Source organism: Myripristis murdjan, chromosome 20, assembly GCF_902150065.1.
Source record: "Myripristis murdjan chromosome 20, fMyrMur1.1, whole genome shotgun sequence".
Lineage (NCBI taxonomy): Eukaryota > Metazoa > Chordata > Actinopteri > Holocentriformes > Holocentridae > Myripristis > Myripristis murdjan.
In genome coordinates, this window is record NC_043999.1 from 632,209 (window position 1) to 654,660 (window position 22,452).

General features: G+C 44.5%; 2 protein-coding genes across 2 annotated transcripts; both read right to left on the bottom strand.

Annotated features, from left to right (window-relative positions):
- Positions 1–944: 944 nt before the first annotated feature.
- LOC115378729 (protein NLRC3-like) lies at positions 945–21,767 on the bottom strand. The gene is made up of 9 exons (XM_030079193.1): positions 21,762–21,767; positions 8,636–8,769; positions 4,498–6,040; positions 3,890–4,368; positions 3,371–3,541; positions 3,050–3,220; positions 2,627–2,797; positions 2,201–2,247; positions 945–1,867 (listed from the first exon to the last, which is right to left on the bottom strand). The coding sequence occupies exons 2-9, from the start codon at positions 8,764–8,766 to the stop codon at positions 1,344–1,346; spliced, it is 3,237 nt and encodes a 1,078-aa protein (XP_029935053.1). The 5' UTR covers positions 8,767–8,769; positions 21,762–21,767; the 3' UTR covers positions 945–1,343.
- LOC115379167 (NACHT, LRR and PYD domains-containing protein 14-like) lies at positions 11,357–19,920 on the bottom strand. The gene is made up of 12 exons (XM_030079887.1): positions 19,915–19,920; positions 17,996–19,041; positions 17,070–17,243; positions 16,398–16,571; positions 15,876–16,049; positions 15,051–15,221; positions 14,529–14,699; positions 12,962–13,132; positions 12,713–12,886; positions 12,462–12,635; positions 12,180–12,355; positions 11,357–12,072 (listed from the first exon to the last, which is right to left on the bottom strand). The coding sequence occupies exons 1-12, from the start codon at positions 19,918–19,920 to the stop codon at positions 12,068–12,070; spliced, it is 2,616 nt and encodes an 871-aa protein (XP_029935747.1). The 3' UTR covers positions 11,357–12,067.
- Positions 21,768–22,452: the final 685 nt, after the last annotated feature.

The window sequence follows — 22,452 nt, forward strand, 5'->3', positions numbered from 1 at the left end:
ATGAAGATGGTAAGGTACCACCACCACAACACGACCCTTATAAAAGTTTCATGAGTGGTTTATAATTAGGTTATAAATGGGGTTACGAACACTTTATAAATCACTCATGAGCTGTTATAAGACATTAGAGGTGAATGAAGTCGGTGAACAACAGACACCAAGGATGGCTGACTGATGAAGGTACAAGATAAACACCTGAGACTGAACAGAACGGATGCAGCAGAAACGTGACCTTGACATAGTGAGCCTGCATCGATCTATGAAAACTGTGTTATAACGTCTTTATCATTGTTTGGTAATGACTTATAAAGTGTTTCCAACCTGATTAATAACCTAACTGTAAACACTGATTCCTGAGGGCAGTCTTGTTGTAAAGTGGTTCCAGCAGTCGGGGATCAGGGAGAGTCGCTGAAGTCATCAGCGGAAACTCTCTTGAGTCCAACAAGACGTCACTGACCTCAGGCTGACCGGGCAAACACACAGCATAACAATATAACCGTTATGACAGGAGGAGGGGCTTCAGTGACATCACTAAGCAATCAGACACTCTGAGCTGCCACATATCTCTGTGTGTGGTTTCAGAATCAATAGAGATGATCAGAAGAGGCTTCAATGACACTTTCAGACAATATTCACATTCAGTATGACTGTTTGTCCCACTTCCAACAAGCCATCAGTCACATCGGAGCAACTCTGTAATCACTACAGATCATCATAAACAGCCAATCAGGAAAGAGGGAGGGGCTTAAACTGCATTTCCAAGCAAGAGGAAACCTTTTCTGAAGTCTGACAAAACATGGCTCAGGTCACTGGGATAATAAAAAAGAAAAATAAGAAAAATAAAAGATTAACAGATAATAAACAAAAAATACAGAAAAACAAGCCCTTGGGAAGGAATGCATGGCTGCCAATGAAATGTTCCAATCAATAGATATAGTCACTCAAAACCCAGCCAATCAGGGAGAGGGTACAGGCTTCGGTGACGTCTGCAGTCAGCAGGATTGGTCTAATCCAGAGTGAGCCGAGAGGCTGCAGGTTTAGTCCCTCCTCTCTGCTTGGAGGTGATCAGTGAAATCAGCTGGTGGAGATTTTGGTTGGAATGAAAACCTGCAGCCTCTTGGCTCACTGTGGCACACGGTCTAATCAGACAAGACATTTATGTCTGTGCGGATTCAGGATCAATACTGTCAATCAGCTTTTTGACAACATGAAAATTTTGATTCTTGAACATTTTAAGAACATGACAGTTGAGTTCTGCAGCCTCTTCTCCAGCTGATTAACAACCAACACTCTGATACAGATGGTCCAAAACATTTTCAAGCGAGTGTTTGTTTCTCAGAAACTCAAAGCAGAACCAGACGAGAACGAGGAGACCAGAACCCAAACCCAAACCCAGGGTAGAGAGGCTCAGTGAATGTGGAGCTGAAGGTGTGGAGGAGTCTCAGGCTGTCAGAAGAGACTCTGTAGAAGGACAGAGTCCCAGCAGAGCAGTCCAGATACACTGCTACTCTGTCAGATCCACGTGGATGGACAGAGATGTTGGTGAACTTCCTGTTGTGTCTGGCAGTGTAGCTGTGATCAGAGCACCTCAGACTCCAGGACTGTTCATTGAATCCAAGCCAAGAGTCATCACCACTTCTTGTGATTCTTCTGTAAGTCACTGCTATATCAACCACTCCACTCCACTGGACCTCCCAGTAACATCGCCCAGTCAGACCTTCTCTACACAGAACCTGAGGCAGGTTAAATCTGTCTGGATGATCAGGATACGACTGCTGCTCAGACATCTTCTCCACCTCTCTGTTGTCTTTAGACAGACGGAGGTCTCTGTGTGCTGTGTTTGGATCCAGTGTGAGATGACGGGCATCTGATGGGGAGAAGACACACAGCACACATCAGAAATCCTCATTTACTGAGACTCACTTCATCAGCTGTCAGTCAGAGCTGCAGCACATCCAGACTGCAGCTGTGTTCACAGCACAAGTCAACAGCTGTGTAGCACAGCGTCCATGTTAATGAAGAGCAGTGAACACACTGAGCTCACAGCTCTCAGACCTGCAGCCACACTTGAAGTGAAGAGGTTCTTCTCTTTGCATTAAAAACCACTTCAAGGTCTTTTTATCATCATTACCAGAAGCAGATATATAGACAGCTATAGGTGTAACTATAAGCAGTGTGTTTATACTGTTTCTGCACTCACATCGTCTAAGGCTGTCGGCTGGGATCACGGTTTCTTCATAGTTCACCCTGTAGAGAAGAACACATCATCATCATCATCATCATCATCATCATCATCATCATCGTCGTCGTCTCCAGGTCAACTCAAAGATGAGACACCAACACACCTCTAGCTGATGCTGGGTGTGTTTCAAAACTGAAATTGTCTACGTGGCTGCTGAACCCAACCCTAACTGCCATTGTAAGAACTGTGCCAGTGAAAAATTTGGAGATTTCCCAGGAAAATGCATCTCAAACCAGACAGGGAGCTCCTTATCTCAAGCCAACATGGACAAACAGGGTTCAGTGGTTCATTTGACTGCTAACTGTGTTCAGAATAACAGCTTCCACTAACTGAGACCAGCTAATGAAGCTTGTCAACATGGACTGACTCCACCCCACTACTGACCTCAGAGCCTTCAGTCCACAGTTTGGACTCTCCACCAGATCAAATAGCAGTTCCACTGTCTTGTCCATTGGATCATTTCCCCTCAGGTCCAGCTCTGTCAGATGGGGGTTGGACGTCAGAGACGAGGCCAGAGAAGCACAGCTGCTCCCCGACAAGCTGCAAGACCTCAATCTGAATGAAGAAAATAGCAGGCATTTATAGAGGTTATTATTCCCTGCATTGGCCATGATTAGGCAAAATAAGTAGATATGGTCGGTCCTATCCCAGTATTAAGGAAATGCTGGTCTTGTGAGCACACTTGACCGTTGAAACAGTATTGATGATATTAATACTTCCGTTATACAGATGTCAGCAAATGTCATTGAAAGATGAATGTAATATTTATATCAAACATATGTCAGCACAGGACTAAATAATTGTGACCTCAGAGTCTTCAGTCTGCAGTTTGGACTCTGCAGTCCAGCAGACAGCAGCTCCACTCCTGAATCCTGCAGCTTGTTGTCACTCAGGTCCAGCTCTGTCAGATTGGGGTTGGACTTCAGAGCCGAGGCCAGAGAAGCACAGCTGCTCTCTGACAATTCACACCTGTCAAGTCTGAAAGTACAAGACAGCCAATCAGATGGTTTGTGCTAAAGACTGGTGAATTATTTTTAGTCACCTCATCTTCCAGCCAGTATTTGCAGACAAGAGCAAACCCTTCTCCCTTAAAATATGTATTTGGAAGAGTAAAAGTCATGAACTGACCTCAGAGTCTTCAGTCTGCAGTTTGGACTCTCCAGTCCTGCAGACAGCAGCTCCACTCCTGAATCCTGTAGGTAGTTGTGACTCAGGTCCAGCTCTGTCAGGTGGGGGTTGGACTTCAGAGCCGAGGCCAGGACTTCACAGTGAGTCTCTGACAGTCCACAGTCAGACAGTCTGTGATTACAGGTTTAATATAAACCCAAACGGTTAATATGTCTGATGCAAATAATAAGTAGAGGAATGTAGGTGTTACACTGATAGGTTTTGACTGTTCTCAACTTTTTTTCACTTTAATTGGATAGTCTTAACACATCTACAAACACTTAGTTGAGAAGGCCAACAAATAACTAAAAGTAAAGATACTGTCAAATAATGTGGTTTCTATGGAAACTCCTGAGGCTGTATTATGATTTGGTACTGTCTATTGTATGTTTAATGAACATTTATTGTAATTCTGATGGTATCAGGTATGAACACAGCTCTGCGTTGTGGTATAATGTCTGTTTTCACATCAGGACTAACCGAGCCTTCCTGCAGTTCCTCACAGCTGGGATCAGTCTCCGTCGTCCCTCCAATGATGTGTTGTACGCCTTCAGGTCCAACACATCCAGAACCTCTTCTGACATCTGCAGCATGTAGGCCAGAGCTGAGCAGTGGATCACAGAGAGTTCCTTCTCTGATCTGTTCTCTGACTTCAGGAACTCTTGGATGTCCTGATGTACTGAGAGGTCGTTCATCTCCATCAAACAGTGGAAGATGTTGATGCTTCTGTCAGGAGAGATATTTAAAGTGTCCATCTTCTTCAGGTTGTTGATGGCTCTCTGGATGTCTTTTGGTCTGCTCCCTGTCCGACCCAGCAGGCCTCCCAAGAGCCTCTGGTTGGACTCCAGTGAGAGGCCATGAAGGAAGCGGACAAAGAGGTCCAGGTGGCCATTTTTACTGTCCAAGGCTTTCAACATTACTGCCTTCAGAAAGGCATGCCGGGATTGATAACTACATCCGTGTCTACCCCAGTCGTTTTCCAAAAATGTGTCAAGAATCTTAGAGGTTGCATATCTAACAAAGATGCCATCATTAAAACAACTGGCGTCATCATCCATTGATGATTCACTGTCTTCATCATCCCAGATGTTTCCAATGAATGTCTCCATTATCTTCATGTCCCTGTTGGTGTAGCAGTGGAAGATGTAGACTGCTGCGAAAAACTCCTGAATGCTCAGATGAACAAAGCAGTAGACTTTTCTCTGGAAGAACACACACTCGGTTTTGAAGATCTCTGTGCACACTCCTGAGTACACCGAGGCCTCTGTGACATCAAGACCACACTCCTCCAGGTCTTCTTGGTAGAACATCAGGTTGCCTTTCTCCAGATGTTCAAACGCCAGCCTGCCCAGCTTCAGAAGAACTTCCCTGTCAGTCTCCATCAGCTCCTGCTGACTCCTGTCATGTCTCTCATCGTACTTGTGCTTCTTCCTCTGTGTCTGAACCAGCAGGAAGTGTGAGTACATCTCAGTCAGGCTCTTGGGCAGCTCTCCTCTCTGGTCTGTGGTCAACATGTGCTCCAGAACTGTAGCAGTGATCCAGCAGAAGACTGGGATGTGGCACATGATGTGGAGGCTCCTGGACGCCTTGATGTGTGAGATGATTCTCCTGCACAGCTCCTCATCACTGGATCTCCTCCTGAAGTACTCCTCCTTCTGGAGGTCAGTGAACCCTCGGACTTCTGTTACCCTGTCGACACATTTAGGAGGGATCTGATTGGCCGCCGCAGGTCTGGAAGTTATCCAGAGGAGAGCCGAGGGAAGCAGATTCCCCTTGATGAGGTTTGTCAACAGCACGTCTACTGATGATGTCTGTGTGACATTAGACACGACCTCATTATTCTGGAAATGCAATGAAAACCTGCTTTCATCCAGGCCGTCAAAGATGAACACGACTTCACAGACGGCGAGCTTCTCTGCTGTGACCGTCTGTAATGTTGGATGGAAAACACGGAGCAGCTGGAGAAGACTGTAGCGCTCATCTTTGATCAAGTTCAGCTCCCGGAACGAAAGCAGAACCACAAGACTGACATGTTGGTTTTCCAAGCCCTCTGCCCAGTCCAGAGTGAACTTCTGCACTGAGAAGGTTTTTCCAATGCCAGCAACGCCCTGAGTCACAACTACTCTGATGTGTGTGTCTTGGCCAGGTAAGGGTTTAAAGATGTCCTGGCACTTGATTGGAGTGTCACTGAGGGTCTCCATCTTGGATGTTGTCTCCAGCTGCCACACCTCATGTTGGGTATTAACCCCTTCCCTCAGTCCCTGTGTGATGTAGAGCTCAGTGTAGATCCTGTTGAGGGGGGTTCCACTTCCTGCTGCAGCAGTTCCTTCTGTCACAAATTCACATCTCCTCCTCAGACTGATCTTATGCTCGTCTAAAACCTCCTGCAGACCGCCGTCCACTGTGCTGGTTTGACTGGGTGTCTGCAGTCCAGGTCTTGTTGTGGATCTTTCTCCACACTGGGGACAGGCAGAGTCTCCTGATGAACCAGACTGGTCCCAGTATGAGGTGATGCACTGTCTGCAGAACCAGTGTCCACAGCTGGTGGAGACTGGATCCCTCAGGACCTCCTGACACAAAGCACAGCAGGACAGCTGCTCCTCCACAGCCTCACTGCTCCTCTTCCTCTCTCTGTGGAGAAGAAATTCATCAAAACAGATTAGAAAGTAGTGAATTGTGTAGCTTAATTGGGCAACAGTGCACACAGCCACCCATTGTGGATAAAGGGCACTGTGGAGATCATGCATGATGTAGCATTTCAGTATTTTGCTCTGTCTTCGCTAAGATGACTTAGGTGTCCATCAGCAGCCATTTCTAAAATGAGTACCCTAGTACCCTCTTTCTCAATACGAAAGAGGGTACTGGGGTACAAGTGAGGGAGAAATTACTAGGAGGGAAGGTGTTAGAGCAGCAGTTGGTTATTCCTAGGGAAAGTGTCCCCAAATTTAATGCCAGACCTGATGCTATGGTTTGTGGAAGGAGTTTGAAGGAGGCAGATAAGGCCGTGTCAGAGACACCCAGGGAAGCTAGAGAATGGTTGTGGATGAGAAGGAAGCATGCTAACCGGGGAACAAAGTAGCTTTGATTGGTGGCTAAACCTACTTAGCCTTGTTAGTATAAGCCTGTTTATACGCCTAAACATTAGCATGTTGTAGGTATTTGAGCTCGGTGGCCTGACTGAAATATCCTCATCACATCTGGTTTGATTGCATGCTTAAGCGTGTGGGACATATGTTATGTCTCATTTTGCAAACATCTGTACTTACTCTTGATATTTTGAGTGTGTAAGTGTGTTCACACTGACAGGTCCAACAGTGCAGCAGATAGCAGTGTGCTATCAGTACCTAGATGCTGCACTTATAATGGCCAATACGTTGAGTGTGGAACGCTGGACACATCTCAGTTTCAATCCTTTCCATCTTGGTTACACAGTGAAAGGCCTAAAGCCATTCAACATTATGAAGGAGAGTGGTGCTTTTGTTTTGAAGACAGGATGTACAATGTCTTGTTCAGCTGCCTCTGTCCTGGGCTGGGACAGCAGAGGTCAGAGGACAGCTGGGAAGCGGCAATAAAAGCAGTGAGAATATGCAGACAAACAGAAAAAGAGCCTGCACTGCAGTGACATATGAGAGAGAGACCGTTCTTATGACACATTTACCATCAGATAGCCCGACAACACGATGTTATCCTGCTGTGGCGTGGATGTAATCCACAGAGCCTACGATAAGCAGGAGCAGCTCTTACACTAAGTACAACGATGACAAATATCAAGTGAAAAACAACAGCTGACAGGAAAACAACTCACTGCTTTAGTTTTCACAAGTTTGATTGTGAAAGAACCTGCAGGTTCTCAGTGAAGTTGAGAAGGAATGGTACCTGACACAGTTTCCTGTGTGTTGTGGTAAGCTGCACAAAGTCTGAGAGGCGCCCTAAACTCACCGGTGTCACAGTAATGTGTGAACTCGGCAGCAGCAACACACAAGATAGAAAACATTACACTTAATAACAATTTGTATTCCTGTCCTATGGAAGATTCCCATGGAAGATAAATATGAGATTCTTTGTAACACCAAAACCCAAATCCAAATACAGTGTTTTAGGTAGTGCTGAATGTTGGAGGAAATCTAAAGAACAGGAAGCCAATCATGCACATATTTTTTTTTATTTCTGTCCAGCACTGAAAGAATCGTGGGGTGTAATTCAGGGGAGAATCACAAGCATATGGGTCATTCCATGTCATTTCAACAAATGGCCCACGCAGTTTGGTCTTTTTTTGAGTGTGTGGGATTTCCTGAAAATTTGGTGAAATGACATGCAATGACCCATATATAAGTTAAAGAACTTATTACAATCGCCAAATATTCTATTAGGCTTCATCCCAGGAGAAATTAAGAAGGAAGGAGATAAATATCTGTATTCAATAATACGTATAGCAGCATTAAAACAAATCACGCGAAAGTGGCTAAATGTGAAACCACCATCTGTTAAGTCTTGGGAAAAAACAATTGAAGACATCAAGGAAATGGAAAGAATAACTTATAAATTGAGAAATAGAAGAGGAGGAATTCAAAAGAAACGAGTAAATTGGTCATGGAAATAGAAAGAGTGGATCAGTAAAACTGTAAAACTGCAAGATTACAACTCAAACCCCCCTAACCTACCCCCTATCCACCCCCTCCCCTTCACTCCCACTTTTTAAATTTTTTTTTTTTTTTTTTATGGGTGTTGTTATTGTTTGTTTTTGTTTCTGTACTGTTGTTGCTTTGTCTCGCATCTGTAGTTTTTATTTCTATTATCTATTTATTGTCCTTTGTCCATTTTTGTTTTGTCTTGTAGGTGCACGGCCTGTAAAAATGTATAAATGTAGCAGGATGAATTACATAATGAATGTAAGCAATAACTGATGATGTGAAAACCTGCAATAAAACAGTAAAAAAAAAATTGTCTTCCTATTATGAGGTTCTGGCTTGGTCTGGACTGACGTGCCGTGTGATCGGGACGGAGACAGACGTCTGAGCTCTAGAGGTAGAGCTGGTTTTTCTCAGTTAGAAGTAAAATCTTATTTTAACCCCAAGAGATTCAACATTTCAACGTGAGTTTTATCTTTATGCCAGCGATAATTTTTCAATAGGAGACATGTTTTTAAAATAAATCTCATTAATCTCAGCAGAGTTTCATCTTCTGTCTCCTGTCATCACATTCCCTCTGACAGTGACGTCGTCTTACTTTGTGTCTGAAGGTGCAGGTTCATCACTGAAGTCTGGAGGATTATGTTTAGATCGGTCACTCTTCATAGACACACAGCTGGACACTGGAGACGCTGCTCTGCCCTCCTCTTCCTCCACACACACACTCATCTTCTGGATACACACAAACACACACACACACACACACACACAATGTCATCCTTTTGCACCAAAGTGCTTCACAAACACAATAAAATACACAGACAAAATATTACTGTAGTACATACGGGCACTACAGACAGATGGCGCTAAAATCAGGACTTTGCAGAGGCCATCAAATAAAAATGACAATGGAACAAGTTAAAAGATGAAAACAGGCTAAGAAAAGTTAAAAGCCAAAGAATATAAATGGATCTTTAGGTGCGTCTTATAAGGCTGACTTTTCTTACATCTCTTTACCTTTCCTAAATATTTTTTATACTTAGACATTATGTAATAATGAGATTCGCTCCCCACCTAGACTGCCTGAATAAACAGAGGAAAAGTGTCTAACTCAAACAGTGTGTATTGTCCAGCTTGTCCACAGACTCACAGCTGATTGACAGACCTTTCCAGTCAGATTATAACAATAATAATGTTGGAATAACATTCACCTCCTGCTCGTCTCTGTCGTGTCTACATGGAGTCTAAAGCTGCGTTCACACTTTCACTTTCAGAGGCCCAAACAAGAAGACGACTTTTCAGAGTAACAGCATGACGGTTTGTTTTCCTGTGATCCGATGATAAATACTAAAAGTTGGCATGATAATTATGTTGAAAGTTCCCCTCTGCATTTAAATGGAGACTTTCCATTTGGCCTCCATGTGGGCTGCACAGGTTTAGGTCTTAATTTCTACTGCTGCACTTTTATTGTGAAGGCAAAAGTTGATGATCCCTTTTCATGGGATCATGTGACACTCTGGTGTGTGGTGATGATGTGTGTTGTTCTGTCTTGTTCAGTCTTATCATCATTATGTTAGTGTCGGGCTGATATTCATGTCAGGAAATTCTTGTTTCTGACGTTTCAGACACGACTGCGCCTGCTCTCCAGCATGAAATCCCCACGCCGGCTTCATTTACGTCTTTCAACATTTCACTGTAGGCACACAGGGTCAAAGTCTCCCTGTACTGTCCTACAAACCCTTGTATATTGTACGTCTCTCCAGCCTCTCTCTGCTGCTTATCTGGGTTATGGCAGGCCTCGCCCATCAGCTCCACCTGGGGGGTCTTGAGGCTCAAGAATCAAGGTAACTTTATTATCCCCAGTGGGGCAATTTGTTGTGCAGCCAGCAGAGAGAACACTCCTCCATACATACATAGACATTAAACTCACCAAAACAGTGGACATGATGAATAAATACAACTTAAAAAAAAAAAAAAAAAAAAAAAAAAATATATATATATATATATATATATATATATATATATATATATATACAATAAAACCAGTGTAAAACAATGAACTGTACTAGTTAAAAAAAAAAAACAGTCATGTGACAGTGTTTAAAAAACTAGTGACAGTGGGTTCTTGTGTCTGCTGGTCTTACATCTTTTAGATACAAATCTACGGCCGGACGGAAGCAGTGTGAACTCTGAGTGGAGGGGGTGACTAGGATCATCTAGGATTGATCTGGCTTTCTTAATGGCTCTGTTTTTACAGATGGATGGCAGGTCATTTAGGGTAGCCCCAGCAATCTTGCTACACTCATGTACAATGCTCTGCAGACGTTTTTTGTTTTTTAAAGTTAAAAACCCGTACCAGCAGATAAAAGAAAAGGTAAGAACAGACTCAATAAAACAAGAGTAAAACATCTTCATAAAAGTGCTGTCCACATTAAAATGCCTGAGTTTGCGATAAAAATACATGCGTTGGTGAGCTTTCTTACATACCTGGTCAATCTGATGCTCAAAGGTTAATTTGTGGTCAATTACAGTCCCAAGGTATTTATAATTTTGCACAACTTCCACAGCCAGATCATTAATAATAACAGGGGAGACAACATCCTGCTTTATATTATATTCACCCCAAAGTGCTCTGGGTCTCTGCTCAGGAGGTGTTTTTACTTAAATTCGCTCCTTCCAATGCAGAGGAGTTGTGGCTCTACACCTTTCCACCACTTGTTCATGCGCTCTGATTCTGTTGGTCACCTGGCTGAGGTTGTGAGCTCAGGTGAGGGCTGGAACAAACACCAACCAGTAAACTGAGAGCACGGCCCTCAGGCTCAGCTCCGAGCTCACTGCGATGCTTTTTGTGGGTTCAGCAGTGTAGGTGTGAACCCTGAGCATCTCAAACTGTTTGAGGCACTTCCTGATGCAGGTCGGGCAACCTTTTGTTATCCTGTATGGTAACTCAGTTCCTCAGCGGATGTGCAAATTACTCTCTGGAGACAGTCTGGCTGGGATGGTTTCAGTAGGCCTCCTCCCATGTGCTCACTCTATAGTCAGGTGGTCATTGCTTGATTTTCCTGACTCCAGGTGTTAACACGACGCCCAGGTGTGGACCGTTACCTTGTTACCATGACATGATCACCAATGGGAAGACTACAGTGACGACTTTTAGGGCACAGTTTAGGGCAGCTGAGCTCAGTTTAGGCCAGAGAACGCTGCATGTTGTTCCATGTTGGAGAGTGAAGGAGGAACTCTCCTCCACAGCGAGCCGAGTGAGCGATGTGATCAACAATTAGACAGACAGGACTTTGATTTTCAACATTTTATTGACGGATGCAGCATCAATATAAGAAAAAAAAAAAAAGTAGAGCAATACAGCCCACCCACATTACATCCCCAGCATGTTGATCACTGTCAATTAAATTAATTTCTTAAACTGAAAGGAGAGAATCCTGCTTTGACTGAGATCAAAGGTTATTTTATGACGTGCTCATTGTTTTATTACATTGTTAAAATACTGTGTTAAGTTTTACCATTATTGTCCCAATGGAAGTTTTATTTGCAGCAAGTATAAAACACCTAACAAAAGAACAGATGACATGAAAACATAACAGGGGCTAAAAGCACAGCAATAAATACTGAGGTAAAACAAAATCTGATCCATGAGCATAACCCAGGGGAGTTATCTGTTTCATTTAGCTCTGGACACAAACATCAAGTGAGTTCGCCTTCTGTACTATGATGTGGAAAGAAAGTTTGGTTTATGTTTGCGATACAGCGGTCCAGGCGTCACAATAAAATGTCACCATTTAGAAAATAATAATAACATATACAATTGCTCTATGTTGTAACAACGTCCTGTGGGTTGAACTGAAGTGAAAATAAACTGCTCCTCATGTCGGTCTTCCTGTTGTCCTCAGACAGACGGACCTTTCTGTTGGATGTGTCTGGATGTGAGAAGACACACCAGGGATGAGAAACATCAAGCCGATTCTTCTGTCAACACTTAGATCTGGCAGGGTGTCTGCTGAAATCCAGCTTTACTTCAATCTGTTGGGATGAAAACAACAGCTGTCTGTAGGTCCACTTAATATTGTTTTTCTTTGGTTTGATACTGGATTGAGAGCAAACGATGAAGTTTTTCAACATGGACTGACCTCTGAACATCCACTCTGTAATATTGATTCTCACAAGAGGACACAGCATCTTCACTGCTGAGATGTACATCCTGTCGTTTCCACGCAGGTCCAGCTCTGTCAGGTGGGAGGGGTTGAACTTCAGAGCCGAGGCCAGAGGAGCACAGCTGAACTCTGACAAACTGCAGTTTTTCAATCTGAATTTTTTTTTAAAAAAGAAAGAAATCAGAAAGCTTTCATCATTTTAACAAACCACTGCTGCTGTTCAAGTAGAGCTTCACAGAGGGCAAAGAGATTCTCTACCTCAGAGTCTTCAGTCTGCAGTTTGGACTCCGCAGTCCAGCAGACAGCAGCCCCGCTCCTGAATCCCGCAGCTCGTAGTTCTCACTCAGGTCCAGCTCTGTCAGATGGGGGTTGGACTTCAGAGCAGAGGCCAGAAAAGCACAGGCTTCATCTGTGATCTTACAATTTTTCAGCCTGCAGAAAAAGAACGATTTTAACATCCAGAACTGCTGTTCAAGTAGAGCTTCACAGAGGGCAAAGAGATTCTCTACCTGAGAGTTTCCAGTCTGCAGTTTGGACTCTCCAGTCCAGCAGACAGCAGCTTCACTCCTGAAACCTGCATCTGCTGGTTCTGATTCAGTTCCAGCTCAGTCAGATGGGGGTTGGACTTCAGAGCTGAGGCCAGAGAAGCACAGCCTTCATTTGTGATGAAAGTATTTTTCAACCTGCAGAGAAATAATGTTGTTAACAAAGAGTTGCTGCTGTTCAAGTAGAGCTTCACAAAAGGAAAGATTCTCTACCTCAGAGTCTTCAGTCTGCAGCTTGGACTCTCCAACCCATCAGACAGCAGCTTCACTCCTGGATCCAGCACATAGTTATAACTCAGGTCCAGCTCTGTCAGATGGGGGTTGGACTTCAGAACAGAGGCCAGAGAAGCACAGCTGCCCGGTGACAAGACGCAGTGATCCAGTCTGAATCAAGAAAAAACATGCAACTGTTACATATTCATAGATGGAAAAACTTTGAAACCAATCCATCACTGATGATCGAATCAGAAACATGGAAGTTTAAAAAAACAACAACAACAACAACAACAACAGCTGTACATTTAAACACCTTAACCTGAAACAGAGAAGGTCCTGCCTGACTTCGGAGGGAACACTCGACATGATATTTTGTGCAAGACAGCTACATGAGAAGGGTAGAGAAAACAAGAGCCTTTCTTCTAGTGCTCTACGACTGGGGAAAGGCCTTTGACACCATACCGAGATCTGCCATGTGGAAGTTGTAAAAGACTTTGGCTGTCCTGATCGATTTGTAATACTCATCCAAGTATCTCATCAAAAAACACCTTCCAATCACCAATGGACTGAAACCAGAATGAGGACTTTCTGCAGCACTCCCTGTAGCAGACGGCCATGATCCACGATCCATCAACGACAACCAGTCCAGGAGTGGACATCAGGTATCGCCTCAATGGACAACTTCTCAATTTCAATCTCTCCAGACTGTTCAAAAGACTAAGCAACGTCACCTGGATCACTGAACTGCAGTATGCAGACAACAATGCTTCACAGCTCTGAGAAGATTCAACAAATCGGTTAAGTACTTCAGGAACGCATATGAAGAACGCTTTGGTCTGACCATAAACATCCAGAAAAACAAAGTACACGCCCAAGAACAACCTTTCCAGATTTCAACATCACCATCTGGAACACGCTTCTGAAACAGGTAGATCATTTTCCCTACTTTCAAGGTCTCCTCTTGAGGCAATGCAACTGCAAGAAGGATGTGAGAACAGGATCTGTGCTGCCCATGTTCCTTGTGGAAGACTGTCCCATCACATCTTCACAGTAATGAGTAATACACAGTACCTAACTCCCTACAAAGAAAAACTGGTTGGATGCAGCTCTCACCGTTTTTTTAACATCACTTAAGTCCACAAACGAGATTCAGAATGAATGGGAAGTTATCCGACCCAACCCCAGCTGTCGTTTGAACCTCACTCTTGACCCTGCACCATCAGTGATCATCATCAGTTCAGATTGCAGAACATATTCCCTGTGGCGAGAAGCACACTCCACCTGCAGCAGCAGCTGCAGGTGGAGTGTGATCTGCAGATCTGCTGCGTGCTTCAAGCCCCAGGTCACAGTCTCAGCTCCACTGTTTCTGCCTCCAGTTTGCTGCAAAAGCACAACTCTTGCAAAGTTGTCTGGCGGACAGGAGAGTTGAGGTGAAAATGCTCCACCCTCTGAGTGCTGCCTCTGCCAGTGTGGATCAGCATGTTCGCTGTACATATCCTCAAAATGCCACCACAATATTCACACAATAATGATGTAAACACAACTGAATAAAAAGGTGCCTGACCTCAGAGTCTTCAGTCTACAGTTTGGACTCTCCAGTCCAGCACACAGCAGCTTCACTCCTGAATCCTTCAGGTTGTTGTGGCTCAGGTCCAGGTATGCCAGATGGGGGTTGGACTTCAGAGCCGAGGCCAGAGAAGCACAGCTGCTCTCTGTCAACCTGCAGCGTATCAATCTGAATAAAGAAGAAAGCATGCAGCTCTGAAACAGACTGAAACATTCGTGCATGACACCCTGCACTTTATGACAAAATGTTGTTGCTTTAAGAGTAAAGTACATTCAGCAGGGGTTTTGTGGGTGCGGTTCTTTGTCATACTGAGGTTCTGAGTGCTCCAGTCCTTAAATACTTTGCCATAGCCAGTGCCCTGTACCATACGGTGGATGGGTTTTACCAGTAAGCTGGTCAGAGTGGATCGGCATAATGGCAGTACATGGAGTCTTCAAAATGAATGCCATCACAGAATTCATTCACCATTAGTCAACATCCAAACAAACACTTCTTTTCTTACTGAAAATGCAGTCTTACGTCAGAGTCTTCAGGCTGCAGTTTGGTCTCTCCAGTTCAGGAGACAGCAGCTCCAGTCCTGAATCCTCCAGCTCGTTCTCACTCAGGTCCAGCTCTGTCAGATGGGGGTTGGACTTCAGAGCCGAGGCCAGAGAAGCACAGCAGCTCTCTGTCAAGCCACAGCTCCTCAGCCTGAATAAAGAAGAAATCATGTGAATATAACATAAAATAAAATGTTCCTCCACAGAAACTACTGCTTGAAACCATCCTGTACTACCCTAGTTAAACCAACTCTGCTATCCCTCAGGCAGAGAGTTTATATGCAACCTTGTTGCTGCTCTGAAAAGTATCTAGTAATCAGATTAAATCACATCGTGCACAGAGCTAGCCTGCCTGATCTCCTCCGGCGGGTCATTCTAGAGTCGTGAGGCCCAAACTCCAAAGGCTTGGTCTCCTCAGGTTTTTAGCCTTGACCCTAAGAACTACTAACAAACCTCTGCCGGAGGATCGCAGGCTGCATTTAGGCATGTGAGGGGTTAGTAAGTCAGTGATTTAAACAGTGGCCAAACCCAAACGTGCTCTAAAAGTCAGCATAGGAATAAGAACATTTCCTCTCTGAAATGACCCGTGATTGGCCTAAGTCTTCGGTCACAGACGAGTTTCCAAAGCCTGAATAAACAGCCAAGAGGAGGCACAGACGTCTAGTTTTCTCTCAGACCACTTGAATTACAACATGCTGAAATATTATTGTGGCCAAATGACACCAACTTCCTACCCCACCTTAAATAAATGATTCAATATTTTTAACAAAACTGCAAAATTACTAAAGTAAGAGGAGTGCCTGACCACAGAAATTCCAGTCTGCAGTTTGGACTCTCCAGTCCAGCAAACAGCAGCTTGGCTCCTGAATCCAGAACCTTATTCCGACTCAGGTCCAGCTTTCTCAGATGGGACGGGTCGGACCTCAGAGCTGAGGCCAGGGAAGCACAGCTGCTCTCCGACAACTGGCAGCCAATCAATCTGAATGAAGAATAAAGCATGCAGCTGTTATAATAAAATAAAATGCTCCTTGATGGTAAATCAGTTTAAAGCCATCCAGTCTCGACACGAAGTGTTGCTCTACAGACTGAAGACGGAGTTGGCGAGCTAATGTTGTGAATCATGTCCAACTTGTTGCTCCATACGAGAGCAAAAGCTAAAGTGGAAGCTGTAGAAGGCCATGGCTTAGCACCCATACCGCCTATTGGTCAGACAAAATCGAATAATGCAAAAGATTACATGTAAACGAAATCAAGTGCTGTATGTTAAATAGTACATTATTTTACACTTGCATCTACACAGAATTACAAAAATGAAATGCAGTCTGACCTCAGAGTCTCCAGTCTGCAGTTTGGACTCTCCAGTGCAGCAGACAGCAGCTTCACTCCTGAATCCTGCAGCTCGTAGTTCTCACTCAGTTCCAGCTCTCTCAGGTGGGGGTGTGACCTCAGAACCGAGGCCAAGGAAGCACAGCTGCTCTCTGACAAGCTGCAACAAGGCAACCTAAGGAGAATACAGCATGTAGTTACAACATAAAACTGGACAGAAATGCTCACTGAAACCATCCAGTGTAATATAAACGAGGGATAACTGCTCAGCTGTTGAGCTCTTTTACGGATTCTGACTTTGCACACAGATATTCTGGATCATTTCATTGCAGTTCTTCACTGGAGCCGTTTATATCGGGATAAATCCTTAAAAACTACTTTATCTGCACCCAGAGTGAGAACTGCAATCTGATGCAACTTTCAACAACAAGAAGACCATGAAGGTTATCAAGATGTCTGCTTTGGTCCTCAGCTCAGTCTCTGGAGCTGAGCTTTTCTGAGGTAGATCTCAGGGAGTGCTAAACGGTCTGACTTAAACTGAGGTCCCCACTTTCTCTCAGTCAGCACGAAAGGAGAGATCAGCATCAGGGTTAGGGTCAATGGGCTCCATTACACTAGCAGATTCATTCCTCAAATTGTCACAGTAATATTCATCATATTGATGATGTCTGACCACAGAGTCTCCAGTCTGCAGTGTGGGCTCTTCAGTGCAGCAGACAGCAGCTCCATTCCTGAATCCGGGATGCGGTTGAACATCAGGTCCAAGTTTCTCAGATGGGAGGGGTTGGACTCCAGCGCCGAGGCCACGACTTGATAGTGTGAATCTGTGAGTCCACAACTACAAAGTCTGAAATTACAAATTGTTTATTAATTTTTTTTTTTAAACAAACAGAGAACAAAAGTATAGCATTATACCACTATTGCTATAAATAAATAATGTGGCTACTGTAAAACAAACAAGCTTCAATGGCAGGTCATAAGAAGTTCTGGTAGAACACACGCGTCATGTAGTAATTGTAATAACAACTGTTCTGAATCCACATATCTGTTTGCTGTGCCAAAATTTTCAAGCAAACAAAAAAAAAACCCACTTAAACTGCGAAAAATCTGTAAGTTGGATCATTCCAAAAATTAACATGTTACTTCTGTTGCACGGCTTCCATTTTTTTTGGAATAGAGAAGGGAAAAAATAAATGAATTTCGCTGAGTGGGAATGCTTAAAAAAGTCCTAACACTTGCTGCACATTTGTCATGTTTGGTGTGTGGGGGTAACACCAAAACTGTGGACAGAGTTATGCGCCAATATTTGGTGGAATATTAATAATAAAATCACACAAGACGATAAGATGTGTTGATGAAGGCAAGAGTAGTCTATCAAGCTCAGAAATCCCCATCCCTTTACCGTAATGCAGCCTTTAAAACTAGGAAAAGACAACTATTCACGATATTATCATGATGTTACAGTACCCAAAATCTCAGACAATATTTAGTCTTATATCACGAGATTAATATAATATCATTGTATTGCCCAGCCCTAGTGTCAGTTAAGACTGTGGCCCTGCGCTGTTGTGTAACATCTGTATTCACATCAGGACTAACCGAGCCTTCCTGCAGATCCTCACTGCTGGGATCAGTCTCTGTCGTCCCTCCAATGGTGTGTTGCACTTATGCAGCTCAAACTCATCTAGAACCCCCTCTGACATCTGCAGCATGTAGGCCAGAGCTGAGCAGTGGATCGCAGAGAGTCCCTTCCCTGATCTGTTTTCTGACATCAGGAACTCTTGGATGTCCTGATGTACTGAGAGGTCGTTCATCTCCATCAAACAGTGGAAGATGTTGATGCTTCTGTTAGGTGATAACTTGTAGGTGTTCATCTCCTTCAGGTTGTTGATGGCTCTCTGGATGTCTTCTGGTCTGCTCTCTGTCTGACCCAGCAGGCCTCCTAAGAGCCTCTGGTTGGACTCCAGTGAGAGGCCATGAAGAAAGCGGACAAAGAGGTCCAGGTGGCCATTTTTTCTCTGCAGGGCACTGAGCATTGCTGCCTTCAGGACGACATCCAGAGATTGTCCATTGCTGGCTCTTCCCAGGAATGTGTTCAGTACCTTCATGTCCCCACTGATGTAGCAGTAGAAGATGTAGACTGCGGCGAGAAACTCCTGAATGCTCAGATGAACAAAGCAGTAGACTCTTCTCTGGAGGAGCACACACTCTGTTTTGAAGATCTCTGTGCACACTCCTGAGTACACTGAGGCCTCTGTGACATCAAGACCACACTCCTCCAGGTCTTCTTGGTCGAACATCAGGTTGCCTCTCTTCAGATGTTCATACGCCAGCCTGCCCAGCTTCAGAAGAACTTCCCTGTCAGTCTCCATCAGCTCCTGCTGACTTCTGTCATGTCTCTCATGGTACTTGTGCTTCTTCCTCTGTGTCTGAACCAGCAGGAAGTGTGAGTACATGTCAGTCAGGCTCTTGGGCAGCTCTCCTCTCTGGTCTGTAGTCAACATGTGCTCCAGAACTGTAGCAGTGATCCAGCAGAGGACTGGGATGTGGCACATGATGTGGAGGCTCCTGGACGCCTTGATGTGTGAGATGATTCTGCTGCACAGCTTCTCATCACTGAATCTTCTCCTGAAGTACTCCTCCTTCTGGAGGTCAGTGAACCCTCGCACTTCTGTTACCCTGTCCACACATGTAGGAGGGATCTGATTGGCCGCCGCAGGTCTGGAAGTTATCCAGAGGAGAGCCGAGGGAAGCAGATTCCCCTTGATGAGGTTTGTCAACAGCACGTTTACTGATGTCGTCCGTGTGACATCAGACACGACCTCATTGTTCTGGAAATGCAATAAAAACCTGCTTTCATCCAGGCCGTCAAAGATGAACACGACTTTACAGACGGTGAGCTGCTCTGCTGTGACCGTCTGTAATGTTGGATGGAAAACACGGAGCAGCTGGAGAAGACTGTAGCGCTCATTTTTGATCAAGTTCAGCTCCCGGAACGAAAGCAGAACCACAAGACTGACATGTTGGTTTTCCAAGCCCTCTGCCCAGTCCAGAGTGAACTTCTGCACTGAGAAGGTTTTTCCAATGCCAGCAACGCCCTGCGTCACAACTACTCTGATGTGTGTGTCTTGGCCAGGTAAGGGTTTAAAGATGTCCTGGCACCTGATTGGAGTGTCATGGAGGGTTATCTTGGGTTTTCTGCCAATCTTCAGAACAACGTCTTTAACCCTTTCCTTCTGTACCTCTGCGATGTAGAGCTCAGTGTAGATCCTGTCGAGGGGGGTTCCACTTCCTGCTGCAGCAGTTCCTTCTGTCACAAATTCACATCTCGTGCTCAGACTGATCTTATGCTTGTCTAAAACCTCCTGCAGACCGCCGTCCACTGTGCTGGTTTGACTGGGTGTCTGCAGTCTGCAGGACAGCTGCTCCTCCATAGCCTCGCTGTGCTTCCTCTTCCTGTAGAAATGAAGGATATTCTTATTAAGTATAAAACAATGTTTTAACGGGAAAAAAACAACAACCATGAAACGGTCCTTTCCCCAATGTTGAGGTGGGTTTTGGGTGTATAATCCTGTGGGCGTGTCAAGTGGGTATTGCTAGGAAAGTGACACTAGCAGCCACAGAGCAGGGGGTCACAGCAAGAACATGGACCAAACTAGGAAGAAAATAATACAGCAAAGCTAACCACATACAGGTGAGTCAAGGTCAGCTGGACTGTAAAGATGTTTCTCTTCTTGTCCAAGAAGCTTCTACAGCTCTGACAGACTGGTGGGGAGTCCCAGCTGTTTAACCTGTGGGGACGTTCTCCAGGTCACCGATACCACTGGATCATTAGAGGCTGTTTCCTGTTGTGACGACCGTATTCAGTGTTGGTAGATTCACCTGGCTCCAGGAGTGAATAAGGGCCGTTAGGGACACCTGGCTCCAGGAGTGAATAAGGGCCGTTAGGGACACCTGGCTCCAGGAGTGAATAAGGGCCGTTAGGGACACCTGGCTCCTGGAGTGAAAGGTTTTTAGGGTCAACTTTCTATCAACGACCTGAATAACGTCCTCGCACAGGTTAAACAGCCTGGAAGTCCCACCAGTCTGTCAGAACTGAAGAAGCCTCTTGGATGAGAAGTAAAACATCTTCGACAATCTATAAAGAAATCCATGTGGAGAACCAGGACCTGGAGGACTGCGAGGATTCATTTGAGAAGTCGTTTTACTAACGTTACATCATGAGATGTTTTGGTTTGTGTTCAGCCTTTCACAAGTATTAAACGCCAGAAAACTGATCCAACATCACTGATCTGACCTTTACAAATATCAGTCTAATCATTATTATTGTTGTTATCCTTTAAATATCTATTAAAAAAAATCACAATCATAATTTAATTGCTTTCTTTGCTAATGTTCCTGGTAATTTTTTGGGCTAATTTGCTTATTGCATGGTTAAATTGTTTTGTCGTGATATTTGAACACTGACAAATTATGATGAGATTCAACCAACTTCAAAAAACTTCTAGTGAATGCTTTGTTGATGATGGTAAAATGTGACAAAACACTGTTGCTGGTGCTTTAAGGCTGAATTATGCTTCCGCGTAGGAAGAGCGTACGGAGGTTGTGCGAAGCTTACGGGGGTTGTGCGACCGTCGCAGAGCCTTGCCGCGCGCCTCCCAAAAATTGTAACTACGCGGACCCTACGCAGCCCCACAAGAGCTGTGATTGGTCCGCTGAAGTACATCATTTCCGGCACTTCGCTGCAACCGGCATCACATCCTGTTGTTGCGCCGGCCGACAGCGCCGTTTTTAAAACAACTGTTGTGTCTCGACTCGTCGGTTGTGTTTGAAAACTTTGGAGAATGCTGGATCTCGCGGAAGAACGCCTGGCGCCTCTCAAGACGTACAGAAGAGCAGCGACCATACGTCACAGGGTCTACGTTGGTGGGAGGAGAATTGCTCAGTGTGTTTCGCAGAGGTATGTTGGACACACACGCTGCGTAGGAAATGCGAGCTTCGCACAACCCCCGTACGCTCTTCTAACGCTGAAGCATAATTCAGCCTTTAGAGACGGCCTGGCATACACAGTGTATTTTCCAGATGGAGAAGATGTTTGTTCGGCACAGAGCCGAGCGACAATCACACCATCATCATTTTAACAGCTTTTTTTAAAGTGAAAATGAAAGTTATAATGCAAAAACAATCATTGCTACTGAAACTGTGAATTATATCGTAATGTCTGTAAAATTAACACCTGTCTTTCAGCCCTCGCCACCGGACCTGGCTTTGAAAACCAGCCAGTTAGTGCAACTGAGGAGTTCCTTCACATGCAGGACAGGTTCTGAGATGAAACCACATCTCACAGGATAACAGAAGCTCTTACTTTGTGTCTGAAGGTGCAGCTCCTTCCCTGCTTAGAGGTGGACCTGCTGATATCCTCTTCTCCATCCCCTGGATGTCAGGCCATCTGAGAGGACACACACACACACACACACCCCCACCATTCATTAACCACTTCCATGCTTATTGTTATGTAAATGCAGTGTGACGCATTGTTTTCTGTCTCTGTGGAAATTGGAAAACCTCAGCACGTCTGACATTAACCCCTTGTAGACTCTTGTCACGAAGTCACATCAAACCACTTCCGGTCTTAATGCAGCCGAGGTGGTGTGTGAATCCCACTGATGCCTGGGATGTTGATGCATAGCTATTTCACACACACACACCAAGAATTGTATTGGAAGCACTCTACTGCCAATGATTTAGCATGTGCTTGAAGGCAAGAACACAAACATATTTTTTTTTTTTTAGATAATTGTAAATAAATTCAGGCAGTAAGGGGTTAATACTATGGCTGAAGTTTTTGTGTTAGCCAACAAGACTGAATGATGCATCCTTATCTAGATAAATATCAATAAAGTATATCTATCTCCAGAATTTCCCTGGCTGGGATCAATAAAGTATATCTATCTATCTATCTATCTAGATATTCAGGAGGCATTCATATCTCACAAGGCAACAATACAGACAAAATCAAATTTAGGCTTGTGCTTCAGGTAAGACCAGTTTGGGAT